The sequence below is a fragment of the Phymastichus coffea genome, unplaced genomic scaffold (assembly GCF_024137745.1).
Source record: "Phymastichus coffea isolate CEN01 unplaced genomic scaffold, Cenicafe_Pcof_1.1 PCOF00005, whole genome shotgun sequence".
NCBI classification, from domain to species: domain Eukaryota; kingdom Metazoa; phylum Arthropoda; class Insecta; order Hymenoptera; family Eulophidae; genus Phymastichus; species Phymastichus coffea.
This window is the reverse complement of record NW_026706816.1, coordinates 1,120,901-1,136,180: the sequence shown is the minus strand read 5'-3', so window position 1 is coordinate 1,136,180 and position 15,280 is coordinate 1,120,901. Positions and strand designations below refer to the sequence as shown.

Sequence of the window (15,280 nt, the reverse complement as noted above, 5' to 3'; positions counted from 1 at the left end):
TATTGTTATATATATAATTAATGCTGTCAAAATACAAAATTACTTATTTGGTGATAAGATTTTATATTCATATGCACATCAATGTAATACATGGATTATAGGTAAACAATACGATGAGGAATATAAGAAAATCAATAACAATTCATAATAATACATCTCCTAATAATAACAATATATTAATAATAATAACAGAAATCATAATAAACTGTCAATTGATTGATAATAGTTTTTTCAGAAAAATTTTTAACTAAAATAAAATTATTTTTGAGCCAGAAAAACTGCGTAAAAATCATTTTTCAAAAAAATTGGCATAATATTTATAATAAACGATAGAAAAAAATTAAGAAACAAAAACAAGCGAAGTTTCTGAAATTCACAAAGTCCTAAAAACCACAGGTTTTTGGTGCCACTTTGGGACTCAAAATACAAATTATTTCGGTAAAATTTGATATCACGTTTGAAAGTGTAATTTCCCCCATAATTCGAATCTGCCATAAGCAACAGTAGTTTCCATTTGAAATTTTCAAGTTGAGCCAGATTTGAGCCAGTTCTTGGAATTGGACCCAAAAAACTGAGTTTCCCATTTGAAAGAACGAAAAACATTACAAAAGAAACACTGTAAATCTTTTCAAGTGCAAAAAACATGACTTTTACACATATTTGAGGTTATGTAAGATCATAAGATAATTTTTTTCGGTCAAACTAATTAATATATCTTAAAGTATGAGTCTTTCCTTTCAAAATGAATTTTGAATCGTTCAGATATCTTTTTTTTCACCGAGATATGATAATTTGAATTTAGCGCCTCGCCAACTTACGCAAAAAAACACGACTTTACACATATTTGAGGTTATGTAAGATCATAAGATAATTTTTTTCGGTCAAAATAATTAATATATCTTAAAGTATGAGTTTTTCCCTTCAAAATGAATTTTGAATGGTTCAGATATCTTTTTCTTTCACCGAGATATGATAATTTGAATTTAGCGTCACGCCAACTTATGCACTTCAAGCGTATGTAGATAATTATAATTGGCAACCCTGTTTTTACCACCGAAATTACCGTATGGGCCGCTAAAAAAAATACGTGTCTAATATTTTTTGATACTCTAATCGTATGCAAAGTTTAAAGAAAATCGGTGACGGATATCTCCCTGCCTTCCCTTGTAAGTCATTTAGTGCAGCTTGAAAAAAAAGAATCGGTAGAGATTTAGAATCTTGACAATCATAAGAATCACTATCTGCAGACTCTTGGAGATCTCTTTTCTCACCACCCATATTAATATCAGCATTTTTCTTCCAACTTGGAGAGTTAGGAGGGATATCATCAGGTTTCATCATCACAGGTTTCATGACACTTGATACATTTGGATACACTAGTTTATGAGAATTTTTAGAATTGAAGCCAGTAGTTTTAGTTAAACAAAAATAGCAGTCATCGTGACTAAAAGGCTCCCGCTATAACATTGGTGTTTTGAAAGACATGAGTGTAACTATACTGCGACATTATTCCAACGTCTTATAGTTTCAACACAGGATTTACAAGCTTTATGTAGAACCCAAGGTTTATCTTGACTTGAAATCAATATATTGAAATATCTCTTTTAAAACTGTTTGATACTTTTATTATGTCAATTTTTTGCTTCGAAAACATAAAACTACCGTGGATTTAACAAAAATTGTCTGAGTCATTTGAACACCTATGAACATCCATTATAAAGAAAACGAAAATGTGAAAACGGCTGATAGAATATACTATAAACAATTCAAGGTAAATATGAGAACGTCTGATGAAGACTTCAAAGAAGAACTCACCAAGAGCAGAGTCGTGAAAACGACTGATGAAAACTGTTCGTCGATAAATCCTTCCTGGGAAGGTAGCCGTGATAATGGTGTTTGAAAACTGTTTAGAAAAACTCTCCGTGAATGACGTCACAAAAAAGAAAGCGGCTTACCAAATAATTTTATCGTATGTACGGGGTTATGATACTGACCCAATAAGGAAATTAAAGTTCAAGGGTCTCGGGTACTAGCGTTGCAGGTTACAGGAATTGAGGGTTAAAGCAAGTAGGATATAAGAATTTGGGGTTATAGCGTTGTAGGTTACAGGGCTCAAAGTTTAATGAAATAGGGATTTAAGGGTCTGGGGCTATGACGTCGTAATTTACAGTGCTCGGGGGTTATGGAAGTTAGGGTATAAAGACGTGAGGTTATAGACTTGCATATGTCACATGTACGCATCCGGGAAAATAGCAGTATCGGGACTGCTAAAATACTAGATTTAAATCGACAATATCTCGATGAAAAAAAAAGATATCTCAAATCTTAAATATAGGTTTTAAAGAGTAAAAGTATACCCTTTAGATGGTATTCCCGTTTTCATAAAAAAAATTTTTCCGCGTTGTTATGGAACCTCAAATATAATAAAAAAACTGCCTGTTTTGCCCTTTTAGGTTAGGATATCTAAAATACTTGACGTGATGGACAAATTCTCACTCGAGATTCAAATTCTACGCAAAAAGTTACTTCGGAAATGGCCTTCCGTTGGCCAACAATAATCACAACCCCTTATTTTGCAGATCTGTGTAATTAATAACTGTTTCGGGTAGGCCATAAAAAAGCTACAATATGATGTAAATCAAATTTTTTACGATACAGGCATAAATCAAACGTTGGCAGAAAAGTTTTTAATTTTCAAAGTTGAATTCTCGTTAGAAAATATTAGAAAATGGCATCAAAGTCCTTTCAAGTGCATCATGGGTGTAATTTCAATACTGATATAATTGTATTCAACAAAATAATATTGGAATCTGACATTTCATTACTTATTTTTTTGGTAAAGAAAAAATTTACCTACCTTCTGGCCACTGCATACAAACTGAAACAAAAATCGAATTTAGTACGTTTGATTGCATTTCTTGCATAATAAATATAATATATACAGATAATAAATGATTTTTATTTAAAATGCATATAAATGGTATTTTTCTTTAATATCACAGGATCAACATCATTATATCTTTACTAGTTGTTGGAAATATTAATTATTTAATAATATTTATTCAATTTGTTTGCACAGAATATTGGACCGGCTGATTTCATTTCAATTGTTATTTTTGACACACGGGAACTATTTTATTTTATTTTGAAAAATTTTAGCCAAAATGAAAAATACGCGTATAATCCTATAAAAAATAATGTTTTAGAAGTTAAAATATAACGAATAAATATTTGTTAAGCGGTGCGCGAGTAATAAGGAGTAACCGTAACGGAAAATAGCAAGTGCGAAAGTGAGAGACCGACTAAAATCTTTCTACGATATTTAGTCACAACACTCACACCTATATCTCCGTCAAAAGATGATTATTAGTTAATTTTTTGCGTATCTGAGATGGTATAACCGAATCACACAAGAAAGCAACAATAGTAAATGGAAACATGTATAATCTGCTTAAAAAATTATCGTAAAATATACTTATGATCGTTAACGAAGAAAACAACTTTGGAAATTTTGAGCAATAACTCTCAAAAACTGTAATTCTTTCCACGATTATTTTAAACTTTTATATATTATTCTTTAAATATTATTTTTTCTTTCTAGTCAATCAAATCTCTAGACTAAAGATGAATTATTAATAATTGTTAAACAATGACAAAATAATGGAAAGAGTTCAACTATTCACAGGTACAATTGTATGCAACTGTCCGGCCAAAGATAATTTTATGTTTTAATAATGTATAATGTAATGTTAATATCACCTATTATTCATAATATTGCTCGTACTCTCGTGATCTGTCGAGTTAATGAGTAAGAATTTGTTTCAATTTTGAAAATGCTTATGAATATTAACTTTCAAATAAAATTATAAATAAATATGTATAATTATATGAATCGACTTTTAAGGAAAGATAGACTTTACCCTAGTTTCTTATCGTGCTAAGTACCACATAAGCAGAGCTTAAGTATTTCTTATAAAAGGATGCAATTGAGCACAAATTTCTAGCGCGAAGTATTCCATAAGTCGAGCGTAAATTACAATAGGAAAGAAAGGATTTGCTCAGTTAATCACTTGAGAGAAAGAACTTAGGTATTAGCCAAGTTTATTCGATCTCGAGCGCTCATTTTACAAGGCTAGGAGTAAATACTGCCTGTGCAAAAATCAGCGTATTATTACACAGATTTTCCCGCCTATTTTCGCAGGACAGCTCTCTTCAAGTTGTCTACACAATTATGCGAAATCATTTTTTCTAATTTACAAGAGAATAAACATTAATAAAGAAATTCTAAAACATTTAAACTTTACAGAAGTAGATATAGATAATTTAAATGTAATTTACAATTATCGCAAAAGGTATAGTCAAAAGGTATTAACTAATAAATTTAGTTGCTGTGATAGTGCAATATTTACAATAAAATAATGATAAAATTTTACATATATCAATAGCTTATTACTAGTAGAAGTAAAACCTAAAAAGAATTACTTAAATTAGTTAAAACATTTGAATAATAATAATCAATTTTCGTATTCGTAACGGTTTTTTGTAAAATCTTATAATGCTAATACTAGATTAGTTAATTAAGATCAATAAATTATAAAGTTGTCGTTGTTATGTACAAAATTAACGCTTTCGATCTATATACAGTTATTTATTTAAATAAATTATTAATTGTTTATTTCTTGATAACAGTACTAACTAAGCTGTTATCAATGAATCGAATTCTTGCTCATGTTTCTTAGATAATCATCTCGAATTATCGAAGAGTATCCGCTTCATTCTAATAATTAATATTTATAATGTAATAAACAAATTAACTTTGCATATTAAAATTTAATATATCTTAGTAGATAAAAGCAATTAAAACTATTATAATCTAAATCTATGCCTTAAAATCTATATAAAAAATGTTTTGTTTCATTGAAATTACTCTTATATAATATATTTTAATGAAACATCAAAAACTATTATATCCATATCTATAAGTAGGTAACGTCACGCTCCTTATATAACCATGAAATTTGACTAACAAGGAAACCCCCCAACCCGACCTCACCGATTTCAATAATCTTTTGATATGTTATAGTTCATCAAAAAATAAGACATACGTATTTTTTTTTATCGGCGGAAAAACACTTTGAGGGGGTGAAAACAACCCTCAAAGTTCACCCCCAAAAATAGATTTTCCAATGTATCTCAGCATCTAATTGATATTTTACGACCAAACAAATTTCATATCACTTCTCATGTGAAAAGCAAACTAGCACATGCAATTCCGACCAACAGGGATGCAACCCTTATTTTTTTTATTTAAAATACTATCTATTTCATGGCTATTTTTATGAAAAAAATTAAAATAACCCGAAAAAAATTAGAAAAAATATTACCCTACATAAAATACAAAAATAAAGTTAATCTAGTCAAGCTTTTTTTCAAACTACCCCCTTAAAGTTGAAAAACCACCCCTAAAAAATTGTTTTCAATACATTACAGGTGGTGTTGATAATTTAGTGTAAAATACGTTAAGCATCATTTATACTGTACAAACACAACTATCTCGTGCAGTTTCGACCACAAGGGTTGCAACCCCTAATTTCTGTCATCGAAATTTTTACCTTCTTTGTACCTATTTTTTAAGAAAAGTTCATAATGAGCTTAAAAAATTGGAAAAATTATTATCGTGGATAGAATACGAAAAATATGTACCAATTCAAGATTATATCACCCAACAAGACCCAGAACTGGGACAACGTTTTTCCAAAGTATTTTGTTGCGCTGATTCCGAATCTGTCCGGAAAAATGATCCATCACCCAGTAGCAATTTCTAAAACTCCCCTTATATCCCAATGGCAATTTCCCGCACTAACCCGCACTATCAGAATGCTTACAACCCCCCCTAATAACCCCCTAAAAACCTCCAATGAAAATGCCGTTAGCCCCCCACTAATAGCCCGAAGACATAGCTGAGCCCCCTTGCAACCTTATGGCAATGCTTGCAACCCACCGAATAACATAATGGCAACGTTATCAACCCTGCTAACTACTGGGGTTATTAGGGGGTTATTAGGGGGAGGGTCTTATTGGGGGGGGGGGGAGTTATTAGGAGGTTAATTGGGGGTTGTAAGCAATGCCATTAGGGGATATTAGGAGGGTTATTAGGGGGAGGTTTATTACCATCGCCATTCGGTGATTAGGAGGGTTGATAGCATTCCCATTGTTTTTGTTGGTTGAGTTTTTCTCCTTTCTTGTGACTAAAATTGTAAACTGCCAAGTAATATATATTTAATTGATTTTTATATGCGTTACTATAATTCATTCAGTTACCAATTAAAAACAATCAAAAAAATTAGGACGGATTTATTGTTCATACTTCTTACAATAATGATATTCTTCATAGAAGTACTCGAAACATAATGATTTGTTGCACCAACCGCAACGTATAATAGCCACATTCTTGCATCCTTCTATGTCACAATGTGTATTGCAGGAATCTCCAAAACTGTAAGCAACAGGATTGTCAAAATTTTCTGGTTTTTTAGTGAGGTAACCACTCTTGAACCAGGAATATTTAAAAAGATTAGTATATCTTGGTGAAGATAATTGATTGTGGACTAACGACTGAAGTTTAATGATGTTGTTTCTTTTATGTAAATCCAAATCATAATTCATCAAAATTACGGTATCTGAAAATTGGCGGACAAAGTTCTTCCATATGCGAAATCCAAAAACATCAAGTGGCTGAATTTTTCCCGTTGTGCCAGTCGGTATTTTTTAAAATTTATAATTTTATCACGTGGAGTTCCAGGTTCTATGGCACTGTCACAATGACCGCTCCAGGAGTCAAGCAACAGCATCGTATTGGAACTTACATTAGGGAAATATACTTTTTGCAGCCATATTTTAAAGAGATCTAAAATCAAAAATCTTATTTGTAAAATCATTTATAATGACATTAATTGTAACTAGATGGGATTATGTATACCTGTAGTCAACTTTCCAGATTTAGATGCTTCTACGTAAACATTTTCGGGTCTAAATAAAGTGGTTTCAACAATGGGTCCAAATTCACCGCTAGATTCCTTCAAAACTAAAAAGAGTGGTGACAGTAATTCTCCTGCGGCTGATATGAGTGGCTGTATAGTATAACTGTGGGTTGTTGAAGAAACTGACTGTACTAAACACTGTACCTGCTTTTCTACTTCAACCGCTAGCGTTCTTCCGGAGTGCATTTCCAGTTGGAATCCGCTCTGATCAGAATTAAACACATTATGAATTCCAATTATTCTTATGCCTGCTTTAACATCAGCAATAAAAGTATTTGCTTTAATCGTTAGTTCTGAATTACTTTCTAGTGTTTTCTTGGTTATAAACTTATTTATTTTCCGGGATACTATTCTATGAGCTTTCTTGAATTTACAAAGCCAGTTATCCGAAGCTTTGAATCTTACATCTTCTGATCCTGTAATCTTTTGAGCTTGCAATGCCCATCGACGTATGTCACGATCGTGAATGATGTAACCAGCGTCTACTGCTGCTTTAAAATTATCAAAAGTGTACTGACAAATTCTTGCAATTTTTTCTCTATAAGTACCACCTTTGTTGACTGTATGAGCCCAACGTTTCAACTGACTCACAGATGAAACTTTCTTAAATATTTGACGTACACTTTCAACACTTAAATTTTTTTTTGCCACTTCTCCAGTATTCTATGGCTCTTTGCTTATATTCAAAACTGACATCTTCATTGTCTTTGGTACAATGGTCGGTGGGTGCTTCGAAATCGTCAGGAAAATGGTGTTGAACTTCATCTTCTACTATTTTTGCAGCATGATCTTTGTAATCTTCTTGAAAATCTAATGTATCTTCAACGATCATATCTACTTCATTAAAATCATTCACAGAATCTATTAAAATGCTTTTAATTCTTTCCGACAATTGAATCTCTTTATAATTTGTCTCACTTTCAGGTATTTGTAGAGTTTGAAAGTAAGCTAATAATAAATTTAAAACGTTCAGAGCGTTAATTTTCATTTTTTAATCTGAAATAAAAAAAAATATATATATATATATCTTATATATCTTCTATTATATTAAACAGAAGGCGCGAAATTCTCCGTGCGTCCGTCCATCCATCCGTCCCCTTTTTTTCCTTATTTTTCCTTTGTATAGGTCTCTCCTGATATCGCTGGGGAATAAGAAATAAACTGAATAACAAATAAACAAATTAGGATAAAAACAAATAAATAAACAAATTCATAAGTAAACAATAATGATAAACAAACTTATAGAAAACATTCATGAAAAAAATTAATTAATAAATTAAAAAGTAAACATATTAATTAATAAACAATAATAATAAACAAATCAATAAGTAAACAATAATTATAAACATTCGCTTTATGCACAAACAGCATTATGCTGTTAGTTCAATAGTCGATACAATACGTCCAACAACAAGAAAGTTGTGTTGGCTACTGATGAAGAATTACTTACTCATATTTATCAATTATGAAAATAACAGACAATCGTCAGAGACGCTGATAGTAGGACGTAAATAAAATTCAGATAATACTATCATTCATATACCAAAATTTTTGCGCATCCGAGAAACTATACTTATCTTCTAGGTATACTTATAATATTATATTATTCTTGACTTGTTTTTTTATATAATAAAAGTTATTTATTTTTTGATAGAATTAATAAACGATAGATCGTAAAAAATTTAAAAGAGAGCAACAAAATAGCTATGGAATCATAGCTTATTTGATTTAAAAGAGATTGCAACGATATGTCAGAAACTTTTTTTAGGATGGTTTTTCAACATTGAGGGTGGTTTTGAAAATAAGTTTGAACAGGTAAATTTTTTATTCTTATTCTATCCACGGTAATATTTTTTCCAATTTTTTTAAGCTCATTATGAACTTTTCTTAAAAAATAGGTACAAAGAAGGTAAAAATTTCGATGACAGAAATTAGGGGTTGCAACCCTTGTGGTCGAAACTGCACGAGATAGTTGTGTTTGTACAGTATAAATGATGCTTAACGTATTTTACACTAAATTATCAACACCACCTGTAATGTATTGAAAACAATTTTTTAGGGGTGGTTTTTCAACTTTAAGGGGGTAGTTTGAAAAAAAGCTTGACTAGATTAACTTTATTTTTGTATTTTATGTAGGGTAATATTTTTTCTAATTTTTTTCGGGTTATTTTAATTTTTTTCATAAAAATAGCCATGAAATAGATAGTATTTTAAATAAAAAAAATAAGGGTTGCATCCCTGTTGGTCGGAATTGCATGTGCTAGTTTGCTTTTCACATGAGAAGTGATATGAAATTTGTTTGGTCGTAAAATATCAATTAGATGCTGAGATACATTGGAAAATCTATTTTTGGGGGTGAACTTTGAGGGTTGTTTTCACCCCCTCAAAGTGTTTTTCCGCCGATAAAAAAAAATACGTATGTCTTATTTTTTGATGAACTATAACATATCAAAAGATTATTGAAATCGGTGAGGTCGGGTTGGGGGCTTTCCTTGTAAGACAATCATATAATGTATGAAGTGGCGCCGTTTAATATGCTAACTGATGTAAGTAAATTGACGAGTTTAGCGGGTTGCAGTAATCCAGTGAAAATAAGAAAAGAGCTCATAGGTAGGACCGTTACAATAACGAATGTAATGTGGGAAAACAAATACGTTCATTATACTATTAAACTAGGCGATTCAAATATTTATTTTAAATATTAAAAAGATTTTAAAACTAAAATAATACGAGGTCTGTATTATTTTACCAAAAGTATTTGACCTACGTTCATATCTTCGCACGGAAAGACTCAAGCCCTATGGAGGGTACGAATGTTACCAGCAACTCCTTCTAACGTTACTATTAACGTTATCAGTTACAAAGATATGTAATTTTTTTTCAAGACAGTGAAAGAAAGAGCTATCTCTGATACACTGCATCATTACGAAGTCAAAAGAAAGATTTTCTAGTCAGCTCGAGGAATCATAAAAATTAATATTTTCAAAAATATCGATAGAAAATTGATTTTGATATAATTCTTTTTTAATTAAAAATATATATTTTTAAATAAGCGTTATTTTGGACATTTTATACATCAATAAGCGAAATTTCTAGGTCGTTTTTTTGAATATTTATGTGCATTTTTTCTAATAATAGAGTTTATTTCGGTTGACGATCCTACAATACCGAAATAGTATTGTTCAAACATGTACAAATGACTAAAAGTAATTAGTTATAGAAATATGACAAACTATTTTTAGTGATTTATTAACGTCGTACGAGCATATCAGTCGCACATTAATGATTGATCTACGTTGAGCGCGTATCAGACCACACCTTCAGGGATTGGTACGGATTCATACGCGTATGTACGCATTTGTACACGCATGGAACCGCATCTTTGTTTATTGAAATGCATTCCTACGCGTATGTACGAAATTTCCCGCATATTTGAGGTGCCAGCTTTCCGATAGAAAATTGCACTTAGGGACACTAAATATTCCAATACTAGATTTGGCTAGTCAGAGCACTGTCGGCCCGAATCTTGCCAAATTTAGTGCCGGAATCGTTTGGATCCCTGAGATCATTTTTTCCAGCGGCAACGCCGAACCGAATCATTAAGAAAACTAATCGCTGAAATGTATGTCACATACGCAAAAAGTCACTATTTTCCTATCATATTAAATGCAATAAGTACGTTTGGATTATTCTAAGTAACCGACAATTTGTGACTTTTGTACGTAGATGGTATTATAAAATATAATTATTCATTTTTAGTGATTGGTCGGCGTTTATACACGTGTGTAAGGGTTTGCACGAATATAAGACCATAACTTCACTGATTAGTAGGCCTCTGTAAGCGTGTGGATGCGTTTGTCCGCACATTTGAAGAAGCACCAGGGACCCTAAGCATTCCGATACTAATTTGGCTAGTTGGAGCTCTGTCGGGTAGAACCTGGTCAAATTTAGTGCCAGAAATTTCTGACTAGAAAAATTGCTCTCAAGCACCCTAGTACATATTACGACACTAGATTTGGATAATTGGAACTCTTTTGGCTAGAACCTGGTACAATGTTCTCGACTCTATACTGTCGATAGACATTGATAGCTACATGATAGACATTGATGTAACCTAGGGCAAGCTCATTTTTATATAGATTACAGATGAAATTTTTCGTATCGCCGAAATCCGATCCTACTGGTGGTTCTGTGTTCTAAAAAATATTTTTCTAGAAATTAAAGAGTTGAGGATACTCTTATTCTATGTATGTCACCTTGTGATAAAGTTTTTGGTTAGGCTAACAATGACGTTTCTCATCTCGCCGAAATCCGGTACTTTTAGATTGCATTACCCACAAAGCTACAAGATCACATTCTTGACGTTGGAGAACTTTGATTGATCATAGGCTACCGACAAACCTTTCGTGTTGCCAAAATTCGGTGCTACTGTTTGATCTGAGTTTCCACTTTATACAACAATTTTTAGATATGTCAGATATGAAATTTCATGTCATTTCAGATATGAAATTTCATATCAAATTTCATAGTCGCGATGTCGCCGTCGAGCGGTGCGGAGGTGCAACCGCCTGACGCATCATCGCTACATAAGCATTTCAAGTGTCATCCAAATACAAAAGTTGGAGCAGTTGTGTGTTTAGTATGTGGTAATTTCTATCATACGAGTGAAATAGTAGCAAAAATCAATGCAGGAAATGCAATCCAACTAATAAACAGCTCATTCATAATATGCCAGGAGCATCCAAATTTTGCACTAACATCAAACTTGCCATATGGGGACTTAAGTGAACAAGCTAGTGCTTTTATAACACAATTCAAACTTGTAAGTAGAGAACAATTAAAACAGGAAATATTAAATGAGCTTGTGCATGAAAAGCAAATTTTAAATGAAAACGATGATAATATGGACGTAACACAGATCAGTGATTTGGATGAATTACAACAATTAAAAGCTGAAAATAACTTATTGAAAGAACTGTACAAAGAAACAAAAGAAAAAAATGAATTGCTCAATGAACTACTAATTAAAGAAAAACAAAATAAAAATGCAAATACTAACATTATGAGAAAAACATATGCTGAAACAATTGCACTACCAAAACCTAAACCCAAAAGAATACCAAGATTAATAATAAAGAAAAAGAGTAATGATAACATAAACTTAGAAAATCAAGTAGCACATTACTTAATTAAAGACAAAAACATACAAACAAAAAGTGTACAAGTTAAAAATACTGACACAATAATTGTCAACTGCATGACCGAAGAAAATGTCACAGTATTAGAAAAAACTTTACAAAAAAAACTACCGGCACTTACTGTTCTAAAAGAAGAAATACGTAAACCGATAATTAAAGTAGTAGGAATTTCTAAAGCTTTCACAACAAATGTAAAAGATATAGAAATTGATATTAATGCAAGAAATTTTAGTCAATACGAAGAAAAATGCAAAGTAAATCATGTATTTACAAATGAAAAAAATAAAACAGTAACTGCAATAGTAGAAGTTCCATCTATTTTATATAAACATATAAAAAACAATAGTAACAAATTATTTATTGGTTGTCAAAACTGCAGAGTCTTCGACGTCATCAATACATATCCGTGTTACAACTGCTCTGGTTTTGGCCACGACGGCGGAAAGTGTGAAAAAGCAAAAAAAGAGCCAACGTGTTATAAATGTGCAGGCAAGCACCAAGCAAAAATGTGTAGTAGCAGCATACTCCAATGTCCAAACTGCATTTTCCACAATGAAACATATAGTAAAAACTACAACGTAAACCATAGTGCAATCGACAGCGAAATGTGTGAAGTTTTAAAAATGAAAATAAAAAGGTATATTGAAATGACAGATTATCCAATTCAACCAACTCATCAAAGATATTTTGGTAGAATAACCTTTGAAACAAACACCCACAAGATATATAACCGTCCGAGAATAAATAACAGTTTATCGTTATCATCGTTATCTACACCAAGTCCAACAGGTAATAAAACCAGGAGTACTAAATAGTTTTCTGCAATATTACAATATGGATAACAATTTATATGATATTATATTTGAAAATGAACATAAAACAGATAATATTGATGATCTAAATAAATATATATGTAAAGAAAATAATATCATTCTATGTATAAACATCAGAAGCCTAAAAAAAAATACAATAAATTGCTAGTATTTCTGAAGAACCTCGATAAAAAACCATGTATAATAGTATGCACAGAAACATGGTATTTAGAAAATCATGAAATGTTCAATATTCCAGACTATAAAATATATTATAATGAAAGTAAAATAAACAAATCAGATGGAGTTGTTTTGTACATGAAAGAAGAAATCATCGAAATTACAGAAATTCTTGAAATAGATAAATTAAAAATAATTAACTCTAATATTACACTAGAAAACAACAAAAATTTGATGCTGTCTGCAATTTACAGATCCCATGATTTATCTAAATCTGAATTCCTTTTGAATCTCAAAGAATTATTGAAAATAAACAAAAAATATAAAAACAATATTTTAATGGGAGACTTTAATTTTGATATATTGAGAGAAGAAATACTAGATCAAGATTTTCTACAAGTACTGCTAGAAAATGGATATTGCCCAGGTCTACATACCATAACAAGACCATCCAATATTGATATTAACAAAGGTATTAACATGTATAGATAATTTTTTTGTTAGGCTAGAAAAAGTCAAATATAAAACTTACGTCCTCAACGTACCCTTCAATGATCACTACCCAATAATGATAAGTCTAAGGAATAATTATAAATGTACACAAAAAACCAATTTCAAAATAATAAACTATTTTAAACTAAAAAATAAAGCCAAAAGAACTGTTTGGGCTGACATACAAATAATAAAAGACCCTAACCTAGCTACGAACAAATTAATAGAAAAAATACAAACATGTATCAAGGCATCATCTAATAACAATAAACACAATAAGAATAAAATGAATCCAAGCAGTAATTGGATAACTAAAGCAATAATGATATCATGTACACACAAAAAAAAACTTTATAATAATTGGAAAAAAGATCCCAATAATACAATAAAAAGACAAAAATATAAAAACTATGTAGAAACTTTAAAAAAAACCATAGATCTAGCTAAAGAAAAATATGAAAAAAATCAAATCAAAACAAATCAACACAATCCACGAAAATTATGGAAAATAATCAACAACAAAATTGGGAAGAAAACCAAAAAAAACAATAACATAAATCATCTATTAATAGGTAATAATAAAATTACAAACTCAAACGACATTGCAGAACAAATGAATACATTTTTCAGTACAGTAGGCAAACAGATATGTGATAATATTAGACAACCAATAAATAGTAACATTACTCTACCATCTATGAACAACAACAGTATTTTTCTACATTTAACAAATAGAATAGAAGTTCAACAAACAATAAGAAAAATGGGCAACAAAAATGGAGGATCTGACGGCATCAACACTCAGGTACTAAAGATGATAATAAATCACATAAGTGATCCGTTGACCTATATCTTTAATTTATGCTTACAAAAAGAAATATGGCCTGATGAATTAAAAAGTGCTGAAATTATTCCTATCCATAAAACTAAAGAGAAGTATCTACCAACAAATTATAGACCTATATCTTTAATATCAAATATTGCCAAAATTTTTGAAAAATTAATACAAATCAGGATTACAAGTTTTTTCAACAAACATAATTTATTTTCTAATAAACAATTTGGTTTTAGAAAAGGTCTTAGCACCAAAAATGCCCTATACTACCTAACTAACTCAATATACAATCAACTAGACAAAAGTAAATCAATAGTAGCAACTTTCTTGGATCTAGCGAAAGCTTTTGACACTGTGGACCACAAAATTCTACTCAAAAAACTTTACAGATATGGAATTAGAGGAAGTGCGTATGAACTTATCAAAAGCTATCTAAGTAATAGGAAACAAAGAGTTAAAATCAATGGTGAATATAGTCAATATCAACAAGTCAACATTGGCGTACCACAAGGTACAATATTGGGACCTTTATTTTTCATAATCTATATAAATGATATGTTACAATTGCTACCAAATGATAGTGTGTCGGCTTTTGCTGATGACACGGTAATTATCGTGAAAGGCGAAACATGGCATGAAGTCGAAAGAAATATGAATTTCTACTTAAACAAAATATCCATTTGGCTAGCATTGAATAAACTGTCACTAAACATTGACAAAACA

At 30.8% G+C, this 15,280-nt stretch overlaps 1 protein-coding gene across 2 annotated transcripts in view; it reads right to left on the bottom strand.

Annotated features, from left to right (window-relative positions):
- Positions 1–15,280, bottom strand: part of LOC131667681 (RNA binding protein fox-1 homolog 2) — a 796,162-nt gene that overhangs the window by 302,196 nt on the left and 478,686 nt on the right. For both annotated transcript variants that reach the window (XM_058941279.1, XM_058941288.1), the window contains one exon: positions 2,858–2,878. In XM_058941279.1, coding sequence (XP_058797262.1) covers positions 2,858–2,878 — 21 coding nt within the window. The remainder of the gene's footprint in view (positions 1–2,857; positions 2,879–15,280) is intronic.